The 17,504-nt window shown below is 42.3% G+C and overlaps 1 protein-coding gene across 1 annotated transcript in view; it reads right to left on the bottom strand.

Moving 5' to 3' along the window:
- Window positions 1-12,465, bottom strand: part of Mob2 (MOB kinase activator 2) — a 43,288-nt gene extending 30,823 nt beyond the window's left edge. The window contains 1 exon segment of the mRNA XM_074111208.1: window positions 12,171-12,465. Coding sequence (XP_073967309.1) covers window positions 12,171-12,352 — 182 coding nt within the window. The 5' untranslated portion in view covers window positions 12,353-12,465.
- Between the last annotated feature and the right edge of the window lie 5,039 nt (window positions 12,466-17,504).

Genomic DNA, 17,504 nt, shown 5'->3' with positions numbered 1-17,504 from the left:
TCTCCACTTTTGTCTACCGGATTTTGAAAGAAATGAATACTTAATTTTGTATGATTTTTTTACATTGTCTGAAAAAAAAAAAACATGGACAATGTGACACCTGGACGTTCTGACATTTGGACATGTATGCCCCTAAAGGGTAAAAACTGGTCGAGGGTTTTCATTTGAAACTAATTAGCACAAAAGTTATGGCTAGAAAACCAGTTTTTTGGCCTAAAATTAACTTTGATGCCAAATATCTCGAAGACAATGAGCTTTGAAGTAAATATGGGATACTATATTGCTTAAAGCCGCTGTTGTTAATATAATAAGCTACAAAAATCATTAGAAAACGAAGGAATTCAGATCGAAGGTCATTGGGGCATGGGATCCCCTTAAGCTTTGCTTTGTAAGTTCGTGAAATGTACCTAACAATTTGAGTAATTGACAAATCGTGAATGCCAGAAAACAAAACTCAAAACAACAAGAGAAATTCTAAACGCAGAAAAAACCTGAGTTACGGTACGCTCAATTAAACTTTAAAAAGTCTAATCCAATCTTTCTGGTTTAAGTAGGCCTAGGCTTGTATCTAATTATTCGACGTAACAAGAAATATAAATAAGCCATAATTAGATACATTCATAATAACATACTGTAAATATTATGGCTACAGCCTACAGCATGCCACTGCGGAGTACTATTCGTATTTGACAACCTTTTCACTCCTGAAGTGATATCCGTCAACGACATAGGTACGGTCGCCAACATTCTAACTCTTAATTGACATTAGCTAGCTGTCACGCTGTCAAAAAAAGTATGTTTGCAAAGACAAACTGTCTGAGGCGAGCAACGACACTAGCCAGTCAGTACCTGAGCCTGAGAGAATGGGACCAGAAGGCACGGGAACGGGAACTCACCAGAGGCAGTCCAGCATGGCCCTGCCCGCGCACACACCACGCACTTACCTGTAACAACACAAAACAACAGATTACAACAACCATTACCTTGTGGACTACGTAAGTAGGTACAGTCAGCATCAAAAGTAGCTGGTTACTTTTGTACTTTGTCGTTTTACAGCCACGTACTTAGCGCCATACAAGATTGACAAAATGTGTTAATATGACAGAGTGAAAAAGTACCCTAACAAGCTACTTTTGATGCTGACCGTACATGTTAGTCTAGTGTAGTGTAGCTAGAGTGTAGCCTATATATTCCTAACCAATTTGGAAAGGTCGCCGTAAAAATTCTACTTTTAATAATAACATCCTAAAATTATCTCTACACCAAATTTAGTTGCAAAACAGTTAACAGTGCTTACAATAAAATACACGCCTTCTGAAAATTGGGTTTTCCAGAGTTACTTTCATTCATCTAGCTGAGCTGGGTACTTGAGGACTTCAATTACTCATGAAGACTTGTGTCGATTGATATGCCGAAAAAATAGTAGTCTCAAACACCGATACCTCTATTACGGTGATACAATATACTCGTAGGGTCACCAATCCAATATGGTCCTTCCACTCTTTGGAAACTTCGTTTCCGGGAATCAGGTTAGTGTCTGTCTACCTACCTAGCTATTTTGCCAAGCGCTAAAATAAACTGCTTCGATATTTTTTCAATTATTTATAGAAGAAGCACGGCTCAATCGGCGGCCGGCGCGTGCGCGTGCCAAAAACAACATAGTTTACTATAAACAAGTTTCATTTGCAGCGTCAACGGATTCGTCGATATGTTATAAAACGATAATGACTTTAGGGTTCTGTTCCCAAAGGTTGCGGGTTGCGGACCGAATCATATTGCTAAGGCATCGCTGGGCTGGCTCTCCACCCGGTGTAACAGAAATAGAACTGCCTTTTGATACTAAGACAATTGAAATCTCCACAGAGTATTGTTATGTTTGAACATGACCTCCGCAACCACAGCTAAAAAAATTTTAATTAAGTTGAAAACGAAATAAAGGTTGTATACAAGACGTGTTTTTTCAGCGCCCGTCTTGTTGGTTCTTAACAATGGCTATTGTATGATGGTATGGAACTGTTCTCTTCGTTTGCGAGTCAGCTGATAAGAGTAAGCAGGGAAGCGGCTCAGTGGCAATCAGTGCAGTGCGCGCCCGGCGCCGGCGCCAGCTGGCTGGCCGCGGGCCGCGGGCCGCGGCGGAAGGAAGCGGCGGCGCGGCGCGGGGCTAGCCGTGCTTCCGGCCCTCGGTCGGCTTTGAAGAAAGCCAATAAATCGCAACGCCGCCCGCCACCGCGCAGTGCCAATCTTATTTTCACCTCAGCAGCTTAACCAGGCAGGTTTTGCTATGAAAAATGAGTGAGCAAAATCGCATTTAACCGCAACTATATCCTTCCCTGGTTAACATAATGCTTCTATTTACCTATCCCGGAAAACGCAAAGTTCCCACTGGACACGGACGAAGTGCGGAAAACAGTTAATGTTTTTATATTCTTCCTCAAGTAACATCGTTGCTGCCTGGTAACGCGATACGATACGACACAGTCGAGACCCGCGGCCGCAGTAAACGTTGCCATGACGTCCAGCTCTGTGCGCTAATGTGTTATCAATGTGTGCTGTAATTAGAGACGTGTGAGAAGAGGATGACGCGGCTTTTTACAGCGAGCGGTTTGCAGTCGTTTGCAGCAATTAGCGCCGCCGCCGCGCTGCGACTGCGGCTAATTGATGACATCCACATCGATGGAAAATTTTAGCGAAATCAATCGGCATCACGACTCGCCTTCCCCGCGCTGTTCTGATCCGTCGCGAGCCTTCGACCAGTTCGACCTGACCGGGTTAACAAATACACCTGCGTTGCGTGGCACGCTTCGCGATCCCCCTAGAGTCTAGACTAGAGAGATTACCTTCATTATGAAGGTTATTTATTCCCAAAGTGGATGCGGCAAACTGTAAATCTGTATAAATAAAAATGAATCGTAAAAGGTGTTGCTAAGCGCAAAACTCGGAAACGGCTGGACCGATTTCGCTAATTATTTTTTAGTTGTGGTTGTTATTGTCAGGAGAAGGTTTTTAGGGAAGAAAATGTAGAAAATTTACAAGGGGGGCGAAGCCGCGGACAACATCTAGTTGAAAATAGTTATTTGTGCAACAAGAGAGCAAAGTCGTTTTTTGGTACGAGCCACCGTGCAGTCAGCGTCATATAGTACGTAGCAGTCAAGATCACCAAATACTTAAAATATGGTAATGCCGCTGTTAACTTTTAAATACCTACATTTACATAGCACTGACATTTACAAGATTTATGTTTGTCAACAAAAGACGCTATAGTAACTTGATCCTAAAACGAGTTTTAAGCATTCTGTCGCTCCGAGCGATTCGCTCGCCGCAGCGCGCTGACGCTGAGCGGCCTCTCCAGCGGGTTGTGCAACCTGCAGGCAGCTACGCTTTTTGTAATACGTGTCCGACCGACGTAAGACATTACAATGAGTTAGTTGCCTTTTTATACCGCATAAAGTTGCCGACTTTCCGAGGTGGTGTAGTGGGTATTTCTCGTAGATCGTTATTAGTGGTGTGGGCGCGAGTGGGCGGAGAAGGCTCCGGCGCGGTGGCGCTCGCTCGCGGCTGCTGCAGTGGGTCACGGCCGCGCCCGCAGGGGGGACGGGGGGGGGGGGGGCAACAAATAAATGATTAAGCTGCTAAATTTCGCTGATAGCCAGTGTACGTTAGTTTCCTAATGATTCACCGACTACTTTTAGGCAGATTATTGATTGGCAGACAACGTTTCGCCGAGTAACGGTACGCCGATAAATTTGTACGCAGATGTATTGTTTCGCAGACTAACGTTTCGTAACTCAACCTTTAGCAGACTATTTACTTGGCATATGAGTCAGTAAGCCGAACAACTATTTACAGAAATTCGTTTAGCCTATTAATTAACACATATAACACATTTTGCACATTTGGTCGAACAACATTTCGCTTTTGTAACGGTTGAACTATTATTCAGTGCGCATATCAACTTTTCGCATCTTTTCGTTTCGCATGGGGAATGGCATTCAATACCGCGAATATGTGTGGATTACACTATGGCGTTATTGGCGTTTTTACACGCCGTGCTGACCGCGCATTCTTTATGATTTCTTATATACCCTCACAAGTTTAAAACATATAACGCAAGTAATAAACGTATTTTTGACCATCATTTGTATTTATTTTGTATTGGAGTCTAAACAAACAATGTCGTGATGCTAGCAGTTCGGTTCTGGCACTTCGCCGGCCGCTGCCGCGGCACGCTCGCTTCGCTCGCTCGGCTCGTGCGTTGTTGGTCGCAATTCTACCTAACACTCCTCCTCGCTGACGCTCGTCGTCGCACCTAACTTCATTTTGATAAAAGCTAGTATATTTATATAGTCAACTCAGTAAAATCCTACTTGTCGTTTGGCCGATTTTATCTACGCAGATTACGAAACAAAAATCGACTGAACATTAAATCTACTTAACAATGTGAATGCCATATGATAACTCTGCTTATTGTGTCTCGACGTACAGTTGCTCGGTTTACTGAAACAATTATGAAACAAACAATCTACTAAACGTAAATCTGCTTATCGCTATTCTTCCTGCCGACTACTCGGCGAAACGAATAATAGGTGTAACGAAATTATACCAAACGTTGCTCAGCCAAAAGAAAAATCTGCCAATAGTTGTCTGCGAAACGAAAATCTGCGTAATGAAACTCGGCGAAACGACAGGTCACCACGTATGTACGTATATTGTTTTGTCGGTTGGCTCTGGTCACGTGCGTCTACACCGACCCGTAACTTATAATAATATCAATGAAGGTGGTAATACCAGTATGTAATCTACATATCATAATAAAATAACTAGTTCATGTTTCATGTTATTCTGTCAGGAGACTTCAACTGTCCTAGGTATAAAATGGCGTGACGCTCACTGCAGCTGCAGCGTCTGTGGCGCTAGGTTGCGCGCTTTCTTGTCAATTTGTCGCAGTCGCGTGCCGGCGTGTTCCGCCGCTTGACGCTGTCTGCCTGACGTGCACGTGCTCCATATGTACGAGCAGACTGCCGCTGCCGCGCTACTGCACTGCGCTGCCGTGGCTCATGTTCGCCGCCATGTTGCAGTCGGACGAGAAGTTCCCGCGCCCGACTGTGCATGTGCAGTGCACCATGAGGCATGACTCACGGGGTAAATACAATCGTTATTCTTTGTACTTATAAGTAGCTATTGTTCTCAAGAGTTGCAAACAAGTGAGTACAGTGCCTTGAACATTCTTTGTTTTGCCTTATTTTTGTAGGGACGAGGCAAAGCCACGCGTTACTATCTTTTTGTCCTGTGTTTCAGTAGGTCGAGGCCTCGCTGCAGCGTCTATTCGTGCAGGCAGGCGGCTGCACGCTCATAGCACGGTTTATAATGAACTGTGGCTCGTGGCTCGGCCCGGCGAAGCGAGGCCGGTGGAAACCCCTTGGCCCTTTACCTTTTACAATAAAGCAAATGGTATCTTACTATTTTGCTTTTCAATAGCTTCAAGATGTTATGGAATCGTAATTTTACAAATTACAATTCGAATTGTACCTAATCGTAATAGATGAATCTTACAATTGCATCATCATACCTATAAGGAAACAAAAAACCGAAGCGAAGGCAATGTTTCACATCAGTTTAATTGAATCATGTTGCTTGTGCAAGTTTTGTTTGAGTGTGGCGTGGCGTGGGGCGTACGTAGCGGAGCACGAGCGAGGGTCGTGGCCTGACGCGGGGCGCAGCGTCGCGGGTCGCGGTCGCGGCGGCAGCCGGCGCCGCGCGGCGCGCTGGCGGCATGCTGACGCGGGCCCAGCGCGAGGTGACTTCACTTCACACCTCCCGCTGCCCCCGCTGCCTTTCATGCCTACAAACTGTTATCTAAACAAGTAAACGTACTTGTCGTAGTTAAATTGAAGGGATTTCATTTAAAAGAGTGAGTTAATTGGCAGTTAATCAGCCTCTCCTCAATTTATTATCCATTCCAATTAGATATCTGCTTAATTTTCCTCAAAAACGACTCAATTCGACACAAAAGCTCCTACTCGCTGGGTCCACCCAGCCCGAACCTTAGAGTTGACGAGTTTACCGCAATTTTTCAAGGAAATTCCCCTTACGTGCACGTCCGTACCTTTGTTTCTAGTGCGCTAAGTGCTGTGGCATTATGTTATGTTTATGGATGCCGAGCTGCTACTTTACTTCTGAAAGTAATTAAATGCTTTGGCTTAGCTACTTTACTAAAGTAGGTACCTAATACGGCGAATAGGATTCTGTATACACACACTCATCTATGGTCAGTATATTATTATAATAGTTCACCAAAAGCCGTATTGTCTAATGTGCGGGGCTCGCGATCGCATTCACTATCTCTTTCTAATCTAATCCTAAACTGTGTAACAGAAGGAAGTGACGAAACCGATTGTGATACCGAATGCGTTAGACAATAAGCCCCAGGTGAGGTAATAGAATAGTATTGTTATATACATCACAGACCTCAAGTCTCTAGCCTAACTATAAAAAAAAAACTATTTCAGACCAAACCTATAAGTCTCTACCTAACTATAAAAAAAAAACTATTTCAGACCAAACACAAATATTTTTTGTTAGTAGGATTGGTCTTACAAACTAGTGTTAGTCGATTTACCCATAGCATAGCGCGTTCCTCTTGACATTGTAAATTTCCGATAAGCAATTGTAATTTAGTTTTAGAGTAGAGGCTATACGAAATGAAGGATCACACAACACCATCGATGACATACGCACTGTAGCTATTATCGTACGTATTAGTCACCGCCGTGTCATATCTAAATCTGCTTAAGGTTAACGAGCCGATTTACTCAAACTAATAAAATAAGGGACTCAAAATAATAAGGACCATTCGAAGCTCAGCTCAGAGCAGCTCGACTCTTAAAATGTCAGGTCCGCCAAGTCTGCCCACAACACAAGCCACAACGGTAGCAGCGCACGATCGGCAAGTTCCCATAATAACGGTGCCGCCGCGGTCGCACGTACCATTACTGGAATAATGCACACGCGCACGCAACGCGCCGCACAATACCACTATGTCAAAGATCTTAGCAAGCAGATAGACACGTTCCTTGGTACACAGGCTACAATACAAAGCCACGAGTCACATAAAGCGAAACAGTAGCCGAAAGCTGCCCCAGGAGCGTCCAGCTAGAGGTACTCGACGCGGCCGGGCGGGGGAAATAAGGTCGGCCATGGAATGGGCTCGCGATAGCTAAGCTTCTGCAGCGGGAGCGGGACTGCGTGACCGCAATAGAAATAAAAAGGCACCGGCACCGGCACCGTACGTACATAAAACGTTTAGAAATACCATTTCACGAGCCGTGAGGAGAATAACAATGGTTACATTTCGAGAAAGCTAGTGGTTCGAGAATATTAGTCATCCGAATGCAAAATCGTGCGTCATTGCGGAAAACTTCTGGTACCGTAGGTATCCTAAATAGGGTAAGCTAGACTGGTTCACATTCCCGCTACATGTTTATCGGGAACACGCACGAGTCGCATTCGGGTAAATCACTCAGAATAATGGTGCCACGAGGTTACCTACAATATTAGGGCTAACTTGATACATTCGGTCGGTATGAGTGGTGAGCCCTGCCCCTTCTGGCGGATGAGGTGATAATTGTGATATGATATATTTTTTATGTAAGAGGTGGCAAACGAGCATGCGGGTCACCTGATGGGAAGCAATAGCCGATCATGTTATGCGGAAACAAATGAGACGTTTTGCAATAAATATCTGATGAAACAGTCGTTTTGTTTTCATAGTCGTTATCCAAGCTATAGTCCTTGCGAATCTAACCCGTGCCAAGAGCCCTGTAGGTACTAATTCTGATTCAGACGAATGTGAAGAAGGTGATGATAATGATTTAATGGTGTTAGGCGGAGCCGTAACGGCGAGTGGTGGCGAGAAGCGAGCAAAGAGCGCCGCGGGCGCGGTCGGAGGGCACTTACGTACGGTGGCGAGCGAGCATGCGACTCACCTGCAACAAACAAACAGACCAATCTTTGGCAATGTTCTTTCATTTTATTATTACCTGCCGTCACAGATAACAATCATACGTACGACATCATTCACATTATCAACTTATCTATCTATGTAGTTAAGCATTGCAATGCTAATTTGTGGTACAATTTACAACTATTATACGGATCTTTAAAATATATCTCCAGCGGATGTACTCTTGCTTGCCTACAGCATAACAACATCAATGCCTGCCTACCGAGCTAATGGCACTAAAAATTTGGAAAAATGCAACTGTACCATCAGCCAAATAAATGGTCTATCAATTTTTAAACAAATTCGTATCAAATGAATACGTCGCTAAAGTCGAACTTTCAATTTAAGTTGACAGACACCTCTATTGGCATTATTGTTTTATGTATGACATGCAAACGATTATCAACTTTAGGGTGGTAGTGGTAGACTACATATTTGGCTGATGGTACATGAATAAAACTAATCGCTAGCATTACGTCCCATTAAAAATTACTATGATCCTATACTGGTCGAAATAAAATATCATTATTGTTATTATCAAAATTAACTAATATCTTCTAGTCATTACGAAGGCTTTGGGCTTAAAACCACAAAATTTCATAATACCTTATCCACTAATACCCTTAATTTTCAATTACTATGGGCTCATAATACCTAAATGTCAAATTGACTCATTCTTAAAATGAACGAAATTCATTATGACTGACCTAAAACGTCACATTGAAATGCACAATTCCTTCAAACACCAAATGAACGAAATGACAAAATATTAAAATAACTCAAATCGAAAACACCTAAATTGCAAAATGCCAAAAGATTACCGTCGCGGCAGAAAAAAGAAGATTTATCTTATGTGAAAATTGACAATCTCAGTGTATCATCAGCCAAATATGTGGTCTGCCACCCTAAAGTTGACAATCTTTTGCATGTCATAAAACAATAATGCCAATAGACGTGTCTGTCAACTTGAACGTTCGACTTCAGCGACATTAATAATAATTTGATAGGAACTTGTTTAAAAATTGATAGACCACTTATTTGGCTGATGGTACCTAATACAAATTTAGGTATTTTGACATTTGGTTGTTTTAAGCATACCTACTCGTATGTTGTTTTGCCATCAGTGTTTTGAAGTATAGGCATTATGAGACTAAGGTATTTTGAAATTCGGCCATATTAAGGTTCCGGTGTTTTAAGAAAAAAAATTGCTGTTGTTATACTGAGGACCAGACGGCCTAGTGGTTAGAGAACCTGACTACGAAGCTTGAGGTCCCGGGTTCGATTCCCGTGTCGGGGCAGATATTTGTATGAAAAATACGAATGTTTGTTCTCGGGTCTTGGGTGTTTAATATTTATTTAAGTATGTATCTATCTATATAATTATATTTATCCGTTGCTTAGTACCCATAACACAAGCTTTGCTAAGCTTACTTTGGGACTAGGTCAATTGGTGTGAATTGTCCCGTGATATTTATACTGTATCTACTTCTCTTGGGTATGTCATATGATTTTTTTTGGTCTGCTTTCGTTTAATATATTTTTTGTACTTTTCGAAATCCTCGTTGCTTCTATAACTCGGTCTTGAACCTTATTAAAATATTTACGATCAACACTTTTCTTGAAACTTTCAGCTTCTTTACAAAATATTTATATATATTATAAACAATTTCCTGTGATTGGCTATTTACAGAAATACTCTGTTTAAGTTGACTCCCCGTGGAAATCAATTTCCGTATAATAACAAACTAAATAAATAATAAAAAAATAATCTCCCGTGTGGTGTGGAGTTAGAACTACACCTCTCTATTTCTTCCGTGGATGTCGTAAGAGGCGACTGAGGATATAGGTTTAGGTATACCGTAGCGCGTAGGCAGCAACCTGTCACTATTGTACCGTTTTTGTCAAACTTAAAACCTAAAATTGCTAAAAGTGGCTCCGAAGCGGTAACGTTTCGTGTGCTCTGCCTACCCCATTTGGGAATACAGGCGTGATGTTGTGTGTGTTACTGTTGTGTATGTAAATAAATAAATAAGTGGTGGTTTTAACTGCTCTATATAAATCAATGAAAACACAACGAGTGCACTCTTCGCGTGATATGATGGATTGCTACTAAATCAAAAAGACAATTGTCATTTTCTACTACACGAATCCTTCCGATTTCCCCCGAAACCCGAAGGTTTTTCTAAGAGCTCACGGATTGTAGTATAAGACTTTGAACCCCAAATACTGCACTATACCAATACTATACCCAACTCCCACTAATATGAAGTCAGTAAATACCGACAGGTAAGCCAATCTTCGTCGTGATGACCACAGATAATGAAAGAGATTTCATTATTTTACTGAAGACATCGGTCGCCCTTGCCGATGACTTGGTCGCTCTCCATTCCACCTATCTGCAGCTGCTAGCTTTGCTTTTCCGCTGCAGTGGTGATTGCGTGGTTCAGCAGTGCGGATAGCAACAAAGTGGGTTATTGGCACGACTAGTTGATAATATGTAATAACATCCGCCGGCCGCACCGCACCGCACGCGATAGTGGATTCGGGAAACACCGCAGCCTTATCGACTAGCACGTACATGCCTACTGCATGCCGATTTCTGACCTTTTCCCTTCTGCAGAACCATTCGGACAGGCGGTAGCGGACGGTGGTGGTGGACCCAGCGGTAATTTGACTTTCTGGCGTAAACCGAGTTGCGTAACTAGGTAATCATTTTCCAAATACATATTCTTCAGCCCTCAAGTCGAGGCTAGGTGTTTGTTTAGGAAATGAGTAACTTACCTACTCGTATATGAATGTACATATTTACATACAAAGATATTCATGATGTACTGTAGATACCTAGGTAGAGCTACACTGAAATACTCTTGTGGATTTTTCCAGCATGAGGTGAACAGCTCGGCGAATGAGTCAGTCCGCGGCCACCAGCCACCGGGGCACCGGGTCACCGTCACCACACCAGGAAAATTTTATTTCGAAACGTGTTGAGACTACGAATATCAGGAGAGTGCATATTACGTGTGGTATCTGATATCTTAATACAAGCACTTCATTCATTACGACGTGTGACCTAATTGGACTCCGATAAGAGGCTTTGGTTAGAGTGCTGTCAAAGATACGGGCATAACATCAACGAGAGGCATGGGATGTGGCTCGGGCGCGGGGCGCAGGCAGGAGGGCGGGCGGGAGGCGGCCGCCGCCGCAATCAGCGCGGAGTCAAGTGGACCGACCTGCGCCGGCGGCGGCGGCGGCCGACCTTCAGCTGCCAATTCAATTACTCGCACCAAAATGTCCTCATAATTATTCAGCATGAAAAAACTACCAATAGCTACGTATTATGGCCAAAACGTGGGTTTCGCGACTTATTACGTAATAATTCACACTAAGGCTTTTTAGCACTTCAGTGTAAAATCAACTGTCAAGTAGGAACTAAAATATCAACGCGGTCGTTGTTTGACTAAATCGAAAAAAAATAATTTATAAACAATATTAAAACATGCTAGAGCTAGACTAGAAGATCGAAAAATATTGCTTGATTAAAAAAGAGGCATAACAAAACAAAACGACCAACGACTCAACAACAGTGAAAGAAACGACGACCTTCAACTCAGTCTGTGCGCGAGCGCCGTGCAGCGCCGCATCAACAGGAAACTAAGTAAGTAAAACAAACAAGCTCTACAATATATTTAAAACCTATTATAACACCGATTGAAAACGGGAGGCTGATTTTTTCTCAGGTAACTCTTTAGTTTTCAATATTAAATGTGAAGTGTTTCCAAATGTCGATTTCAGCAGATGTATGTCAACTCTGACTAAACTTAAAGCTACAGTCAAGGAGGTCGAAGCGTGCGCGTCTATATCCTATATTTTGTGACTTGAAACATTCGAATAAGCAATACATTTGAATAAATTGCCGTAAAATAACATAAAAATTATTTAACGAACACACAGGTACCGTAGCAATCGCAAAAGACAAAAGACACGGAGCGATAACAATGGCCATGTCAATGTAGTGTGTAGCGTGTAAGCAAGTAAAGTAGTCGCCGGGTGTGCGCCGCGGCCGCGGGGCGGGAGAACAAAACAATGGTTATCATAAATATCGAAACGTGCCGGAGCGTGACGTCACGCAGGTGTAGAGCGGCGATAACGCTCGTGTCGCGGGCAGCACTACCTGCAGAAGCAGGAGACGGTGTCGTCCAGGTCCGTCGGCAGGTCGGCGGGCGGCGGCGGCGGCGGCGACACGCTGCGGTACTTGACGTGCAGCATGCGGCGGGCCACGCGCGCGCCGCTGCGCCGCAGGATGCCGGCGGGCCAGCGCGCCGCCGGCTTGCCCTCGTCGCTGCCCGAGCTCATGCCGCGGCGGCGGCAGTCACGGGACGCCGAACGCCGAGCGCGACCAACTACACTCCGCACCGAAAAAGCGACGCTCACTTGTGCGCGCCGATCACGACTGGCGGCGGCGGCGGCTGCGGCTGCGGCGGCGCGGGCGCGGTGACATCACGGCTTATCAGCGCACCTGAGCGCTCGCGCCGCCGCGCAGATAACGCTTCGCGGAGGGATGCGTCAGCCGCGGCCGCGGCTCGCCGTCGCCGGGGATCACCGCCGCGCGCCGCGCGCCAGCTTCGCAACGACCCCGCTCGCGGTTAGTGCCCCATCCCAAGGCGCGCGGAAACCCAACGTATAAGGTCCCAACTACGTTATAGTATAGACCGCTCTTACTGTGCGATTCAATACCAGAGCCTCGGATCGGCAACACAGGGTTCAAAATATGCTTGTGTAATTGTAATAAAATGTTTATGAAAACAAGTTATTAATCTAAATTCGTATGAGAATTAGTAGTTAAGTGCCTTTTTTGGCCACCTTAGCACCTTTTTGGACAGTTGACATTTGAATTAATAATATAAGAAGTTAGTACCAACGATATCTTTATAGGTACTGAAACCAATTAAGTACCTATGTAATGTTTTATTGATAAAATAATTTTAAACGTATATTTAAACAATAACTGGCCACAAACGGTACTTCTACCCTACTAACTAGTAAAAGTAACCATGTAAGTTTTTTTTTAAAGTAAGCAGGCAAGAGCATCACGCATGATTTTGTTTGACACAGCAAAGGGCTCAAAATCGCACCGAAAATGGCTGCCGTTCGAGGCGGCTGGCGGCTTGCTCAGTGGAGATGGAGACCCGGTTTATGATGAAGCGTTTATCGTGTGATAGGCTACCATCAAAAGCTTTAGGCTCCGTTTCCACCAGAGATGTGCGAAGACGTGTGGCGAGGAATGTGTTTTTCATTAACCAATAGAATCGCTTCATTTACCTCGCCTCGCCCCGCTCAGCTGTTTCCACCAGAGATGTGCTGTGCGAGGATGTGTGAATGAAGCGTTTCTAAATGGTTCATGAAAAATGTTTAACTTTAATTAATGATATATGTATATTTTTAAATCTTGTTATGCCATTCTGTGTTGTGGATGAATAAAGTTATCTCTATTCTATTCTATTCTTTTTAACAAGAAATTTGACCAACTAAAAAAACCATGAAAATAATTTTCTACCAGTCTGAAGTCGGTACCTCAGCACGAGCTAGCAGGAGTAGGTATATATTGGGCTTCAATCGCTGTTGCTGGCTCGTGCTGAGGCACCGACTTCAGACTGGTAGAAAATTATTTTCTTGGTTTTTTGTAGTTGGTTCAATTTTTTTTCACGCTTTTTAGTGTAAATAATCTAAGGTACAATAGTTTAATGTCGACTCGGTCGACTGCTCGGCACCTTATACGAAAGATTGTTTTTTCCGATGCAGAGACGTTCATTATTGAAGAGTCCTGGTGCTTCACCACCCGTTCCATTTCACTATATCTACCTTACGACTTACGACGAGTATAAATTGCTTCGCAACTGTGTTAAAGTTATTGAAATTCAACCCGTAATCTTGAGTAGTACCTAGCTCCGTTTGGTCGTGGTCTTCATCGTCAGTTTCACTTCATACCAAATACATATACTAGGTATATCTAAATTACCATAGGTGTCCCTACGATATTTGAAGAGTTCCTGCGATTTCCTTAGGATCTCTATCGAAAATACAAACTGAAAATATAGATGCATAGAACAACCAGAAAAATAAGACCAGCGCTGGGAATCAAACCCAAGGTCCTCGACATTCCGTGCCACGTGCTATACCCCTACACCACCACTGGACAGCCATATAGTCACCAAAAAAAGATTCCAAAAAAACAATCTTAGGATCCAATCATCAGATCCTGATTTGGTGTTTATGGGAACTAATTGAAGGCATTCCTATACAAACGAAAAAACATATTTTCAAATTGGGTCATAAACGTCAGAGTACTGAAGTAACAAACATAAAAAAATACAAGCAAATTGATAACCTCCTTTTCTTTTAAGTTGGTTAAAAAACACATCATCCTTGCACATCTTTGGTGGAAACGCAGCCTTATAACAGCAACGATTCGGAAAGAGGGGGCGAGGATCATGGGGGCAAGACCCTCTTCACCATCTCCTATAATATTTAGACTGAACCTTCTAATTGTGACCTCCCCTGAATCTTGGTAACTTCTGACTGTGACCCCTTCAGCCACTCTGCTGAGACTGCGCCTAACTCTACAATATTTTTCACAATAGTGATTCATTTTATTTCAATTTAAAACTGGGTACTGTCAAGACCTTTGCCACGTGACAGGCTTTGCCTAGTGTGGGACCAATGGCAAGCAATTTGTAAAGCAATACTATATATTTTTTTTATTTATTTACCTTGTGTCATCACAATTAATTTACATTGCTATGGATGAGAGTGCCAGAGTGCAAAATATTGTTGATCCTCAAACCCCTTCTCTTAGGTCTTTACTCTTTAATTTCCTGAGAATCCAAAGAAATGCAGTTTACTCGTGGAATCATTTATAAGTAAGTTCCTACTTGTGTTCAATAAATCTCAAGGCAAGAGATAAGTAAATAAACAAAGATGTCATTTACACAGTTCAAATGGAAATTAGCATTGATATGCTAAAAATAAATTGCTAGGTAAAATAGGCATTTGCTCATCAACAAGGACAAAGTTAAATGTGTCCCGCACAGTACACAAACACAATACAAGTTTCTAATTTTATTTTCATGTCATGTCATGACTTTGGTAGTAAACTTGCCAAACAAGTAATTTTTTTATGTTGTTATTTGTTTTAGTATTACATCATTTATATGGGTGGGTTGGTGTAGGTCATGACATCCCAACCAAGGGGGCACGCCGAGGGGGCGGAAAATTGAAGGGGGGCATAATAGGTACCATCAGCCAATATGTGGTCTACCACCCTAAAGTTGATAATCGTTTGCATGTCATAAAACAATAATGCTAATAGACATGTCTGTCAACTTAAAAGTTCGACTTAAGTGACATATTCATTTGATAGGAACTTGTTTAAAATTTGATAGACCATTTGTTTGGCTGATGGTACCTACATTAGAATTTCCGAAAAAAAATATCTATTTAACGCGTATTTTTTTGTAATTTGTTTTGATAATTGTGATTCTTTGTAGTGTCTAATAAAATTATTTGTTTAACGCATAGGTAAATTAACTGTTCTGAATTGCCATTCAATCGCAAAAAATTTGTTTCTTATTTTTGTTGAAACTTAGGGGGGCATGAAATATTTGTTATGCAAGGTTGGAAAGTGACTGATTGGCACAAGTGCATGTATATTGAAATATTCATATTATTCGAATATCCGACAGAAATTAAATTCGAATTCAGCGGTGTTGCTTATTTTTTTAATAAAACGGATATTTTGAATAGTCAAAAATAAGAATTAAATAATTATTTATTGCCTTTAACAAAACGATAGAGTCGTAATTTTACTTACATTAAGAACAGAAGTGTTCATAATTGAATTCCTAATGTTTTGTATAAAAACTCAAAACAACTGATTTAATGATTCTGAGAATGTTTACTCGTGCAGATGGATGTAAGTTTTTTATTACGATTCAGAAACATCATATTGTCTTTCCTGTTAAAAGTGTGCCCTATCAGGCCTTTTTCTCTAACTAGAGACCTCTATATCTGCAGACCTCTAGTCCTAAGCTGCGTTCTGCCAACAATTTCATATTTAAATTGATCCTTGTTGACTGCTGTTTCAAGAGTTTGGTTAATTCTTTTAGGTCTTCAATTCCACAGAGAATGATTGGGCATTTAAATAAAAAAAATATTAATTTAATTTAATAAAATAAAAGTTTTTTTATAAAGATCCTGTTGTCCCGGTTGGTCGAAACTTCTGGGGACCCAGAGCTGGCGCGTACTTATCCCAGCGGATCTCACTTGCGGTCCAAAGGGGGAACCCTGCCACAGGCAGATCTTTTAGAAGGGGTATTCCAAATATGGCACTCAGTTTTTTATGTATGTAAACTTATAATTGTACAAAATAATGTGAATTACATCATCCCAGCTTATATACGTCCCACTGCTGGGCACAGGCCTCCTCTCAGAACAAGAGGGCCTGGCCATAGTTCCCACGCGGGCCCAGTGCGGATTGGGAACTTCACATGCACCATTGAATTACTTCGCAGGTTAGTGCAGGTTTCCTCACAATGTTTTCCTTCACCGCAAAGCTCGTGGTAAATTTCAAATGTAATTCCGCACATGAATTTCGAAAAACTCAGAGGTGAGAGCCGGGTTTGAACCCACAACCTTCTGTTTGAGAGGCGATAGGTCAAACCACTAGGCCACCACGGCTTTGAGTGAATTACTTATTTAATTTTAATTATACATCTTTAAATAAAAAATTATACAAAAATTATTATGATTTAATTTTGCCATAAGGTACATACATGTCAATGCCCGACAATCAACATGATCTTGGAAGTTGCCCAGAAAAAAGCTAGAGTGAAAAAATGCTGAGACTTGCTAGCTTGGCATGAGGGTGATGAAATTATTTTTTCTGATGATGTTCCAATTGCAAAACAGCCACAATCACACACAAAGCACAACGCACAATGGTGCTTCATTGTGGGACATTTCAGTGGATAAATAATCAGCCATACAATGGGTTCAAAGTACATCAGCTATCACGGTATGGGGTGCAATATTGCCCAGAGGCAAGCTACCACTGCTGTTCATTGATTGGAGTCAAAAACAATCAGGACTACTATATTCAGAACATGCTGCAGGGTATTAGCTGGGAAATGAAGACTGAGTTGTCAGCTATCATAGAGGTACTTTTCTCAGTGACCAACTACAGATGAGAAAGATGTAGAAGAAAGAAAATGAGCATTCAACTTATATTTTGATCTGTGCCCCCTTTGCTACAGTCCAACCCAAAATATATTTTTTTATGTACATAATTATCTAGTTTCAAACTTTTTTCTAGAATGGGCAAAGGTCAATGCTCCATTGTTACAAGTAAACATTAAACGAGTATACAGGTGACTGAGTTGTGCTGAGGGTGGGCACCAGGGTTTATCAAGATCGTTCCGTGAGCGCAGCCAGCAGGAAGTGGAGCCAGCAG

This window comes from Choristoneura fumiferana, chromosome 2, assembly GCF_025370935.1.
Source record: "Choristoneura fumiferana chromosome 2, NRCan_CFum_1, whole genome shotgun sequence".
Taxonomy (NCBI): Eukaryota; Metazoa; Arthropoda; class Insecta; order Lepidoptera; family Tortricidae; genus Choristoneura; species Choristoneura fumiferana.
Note: the sequence above shows the minus strand (reverse complement) of the source record. Positions and strands in the feature narration are given on the sequence as shown.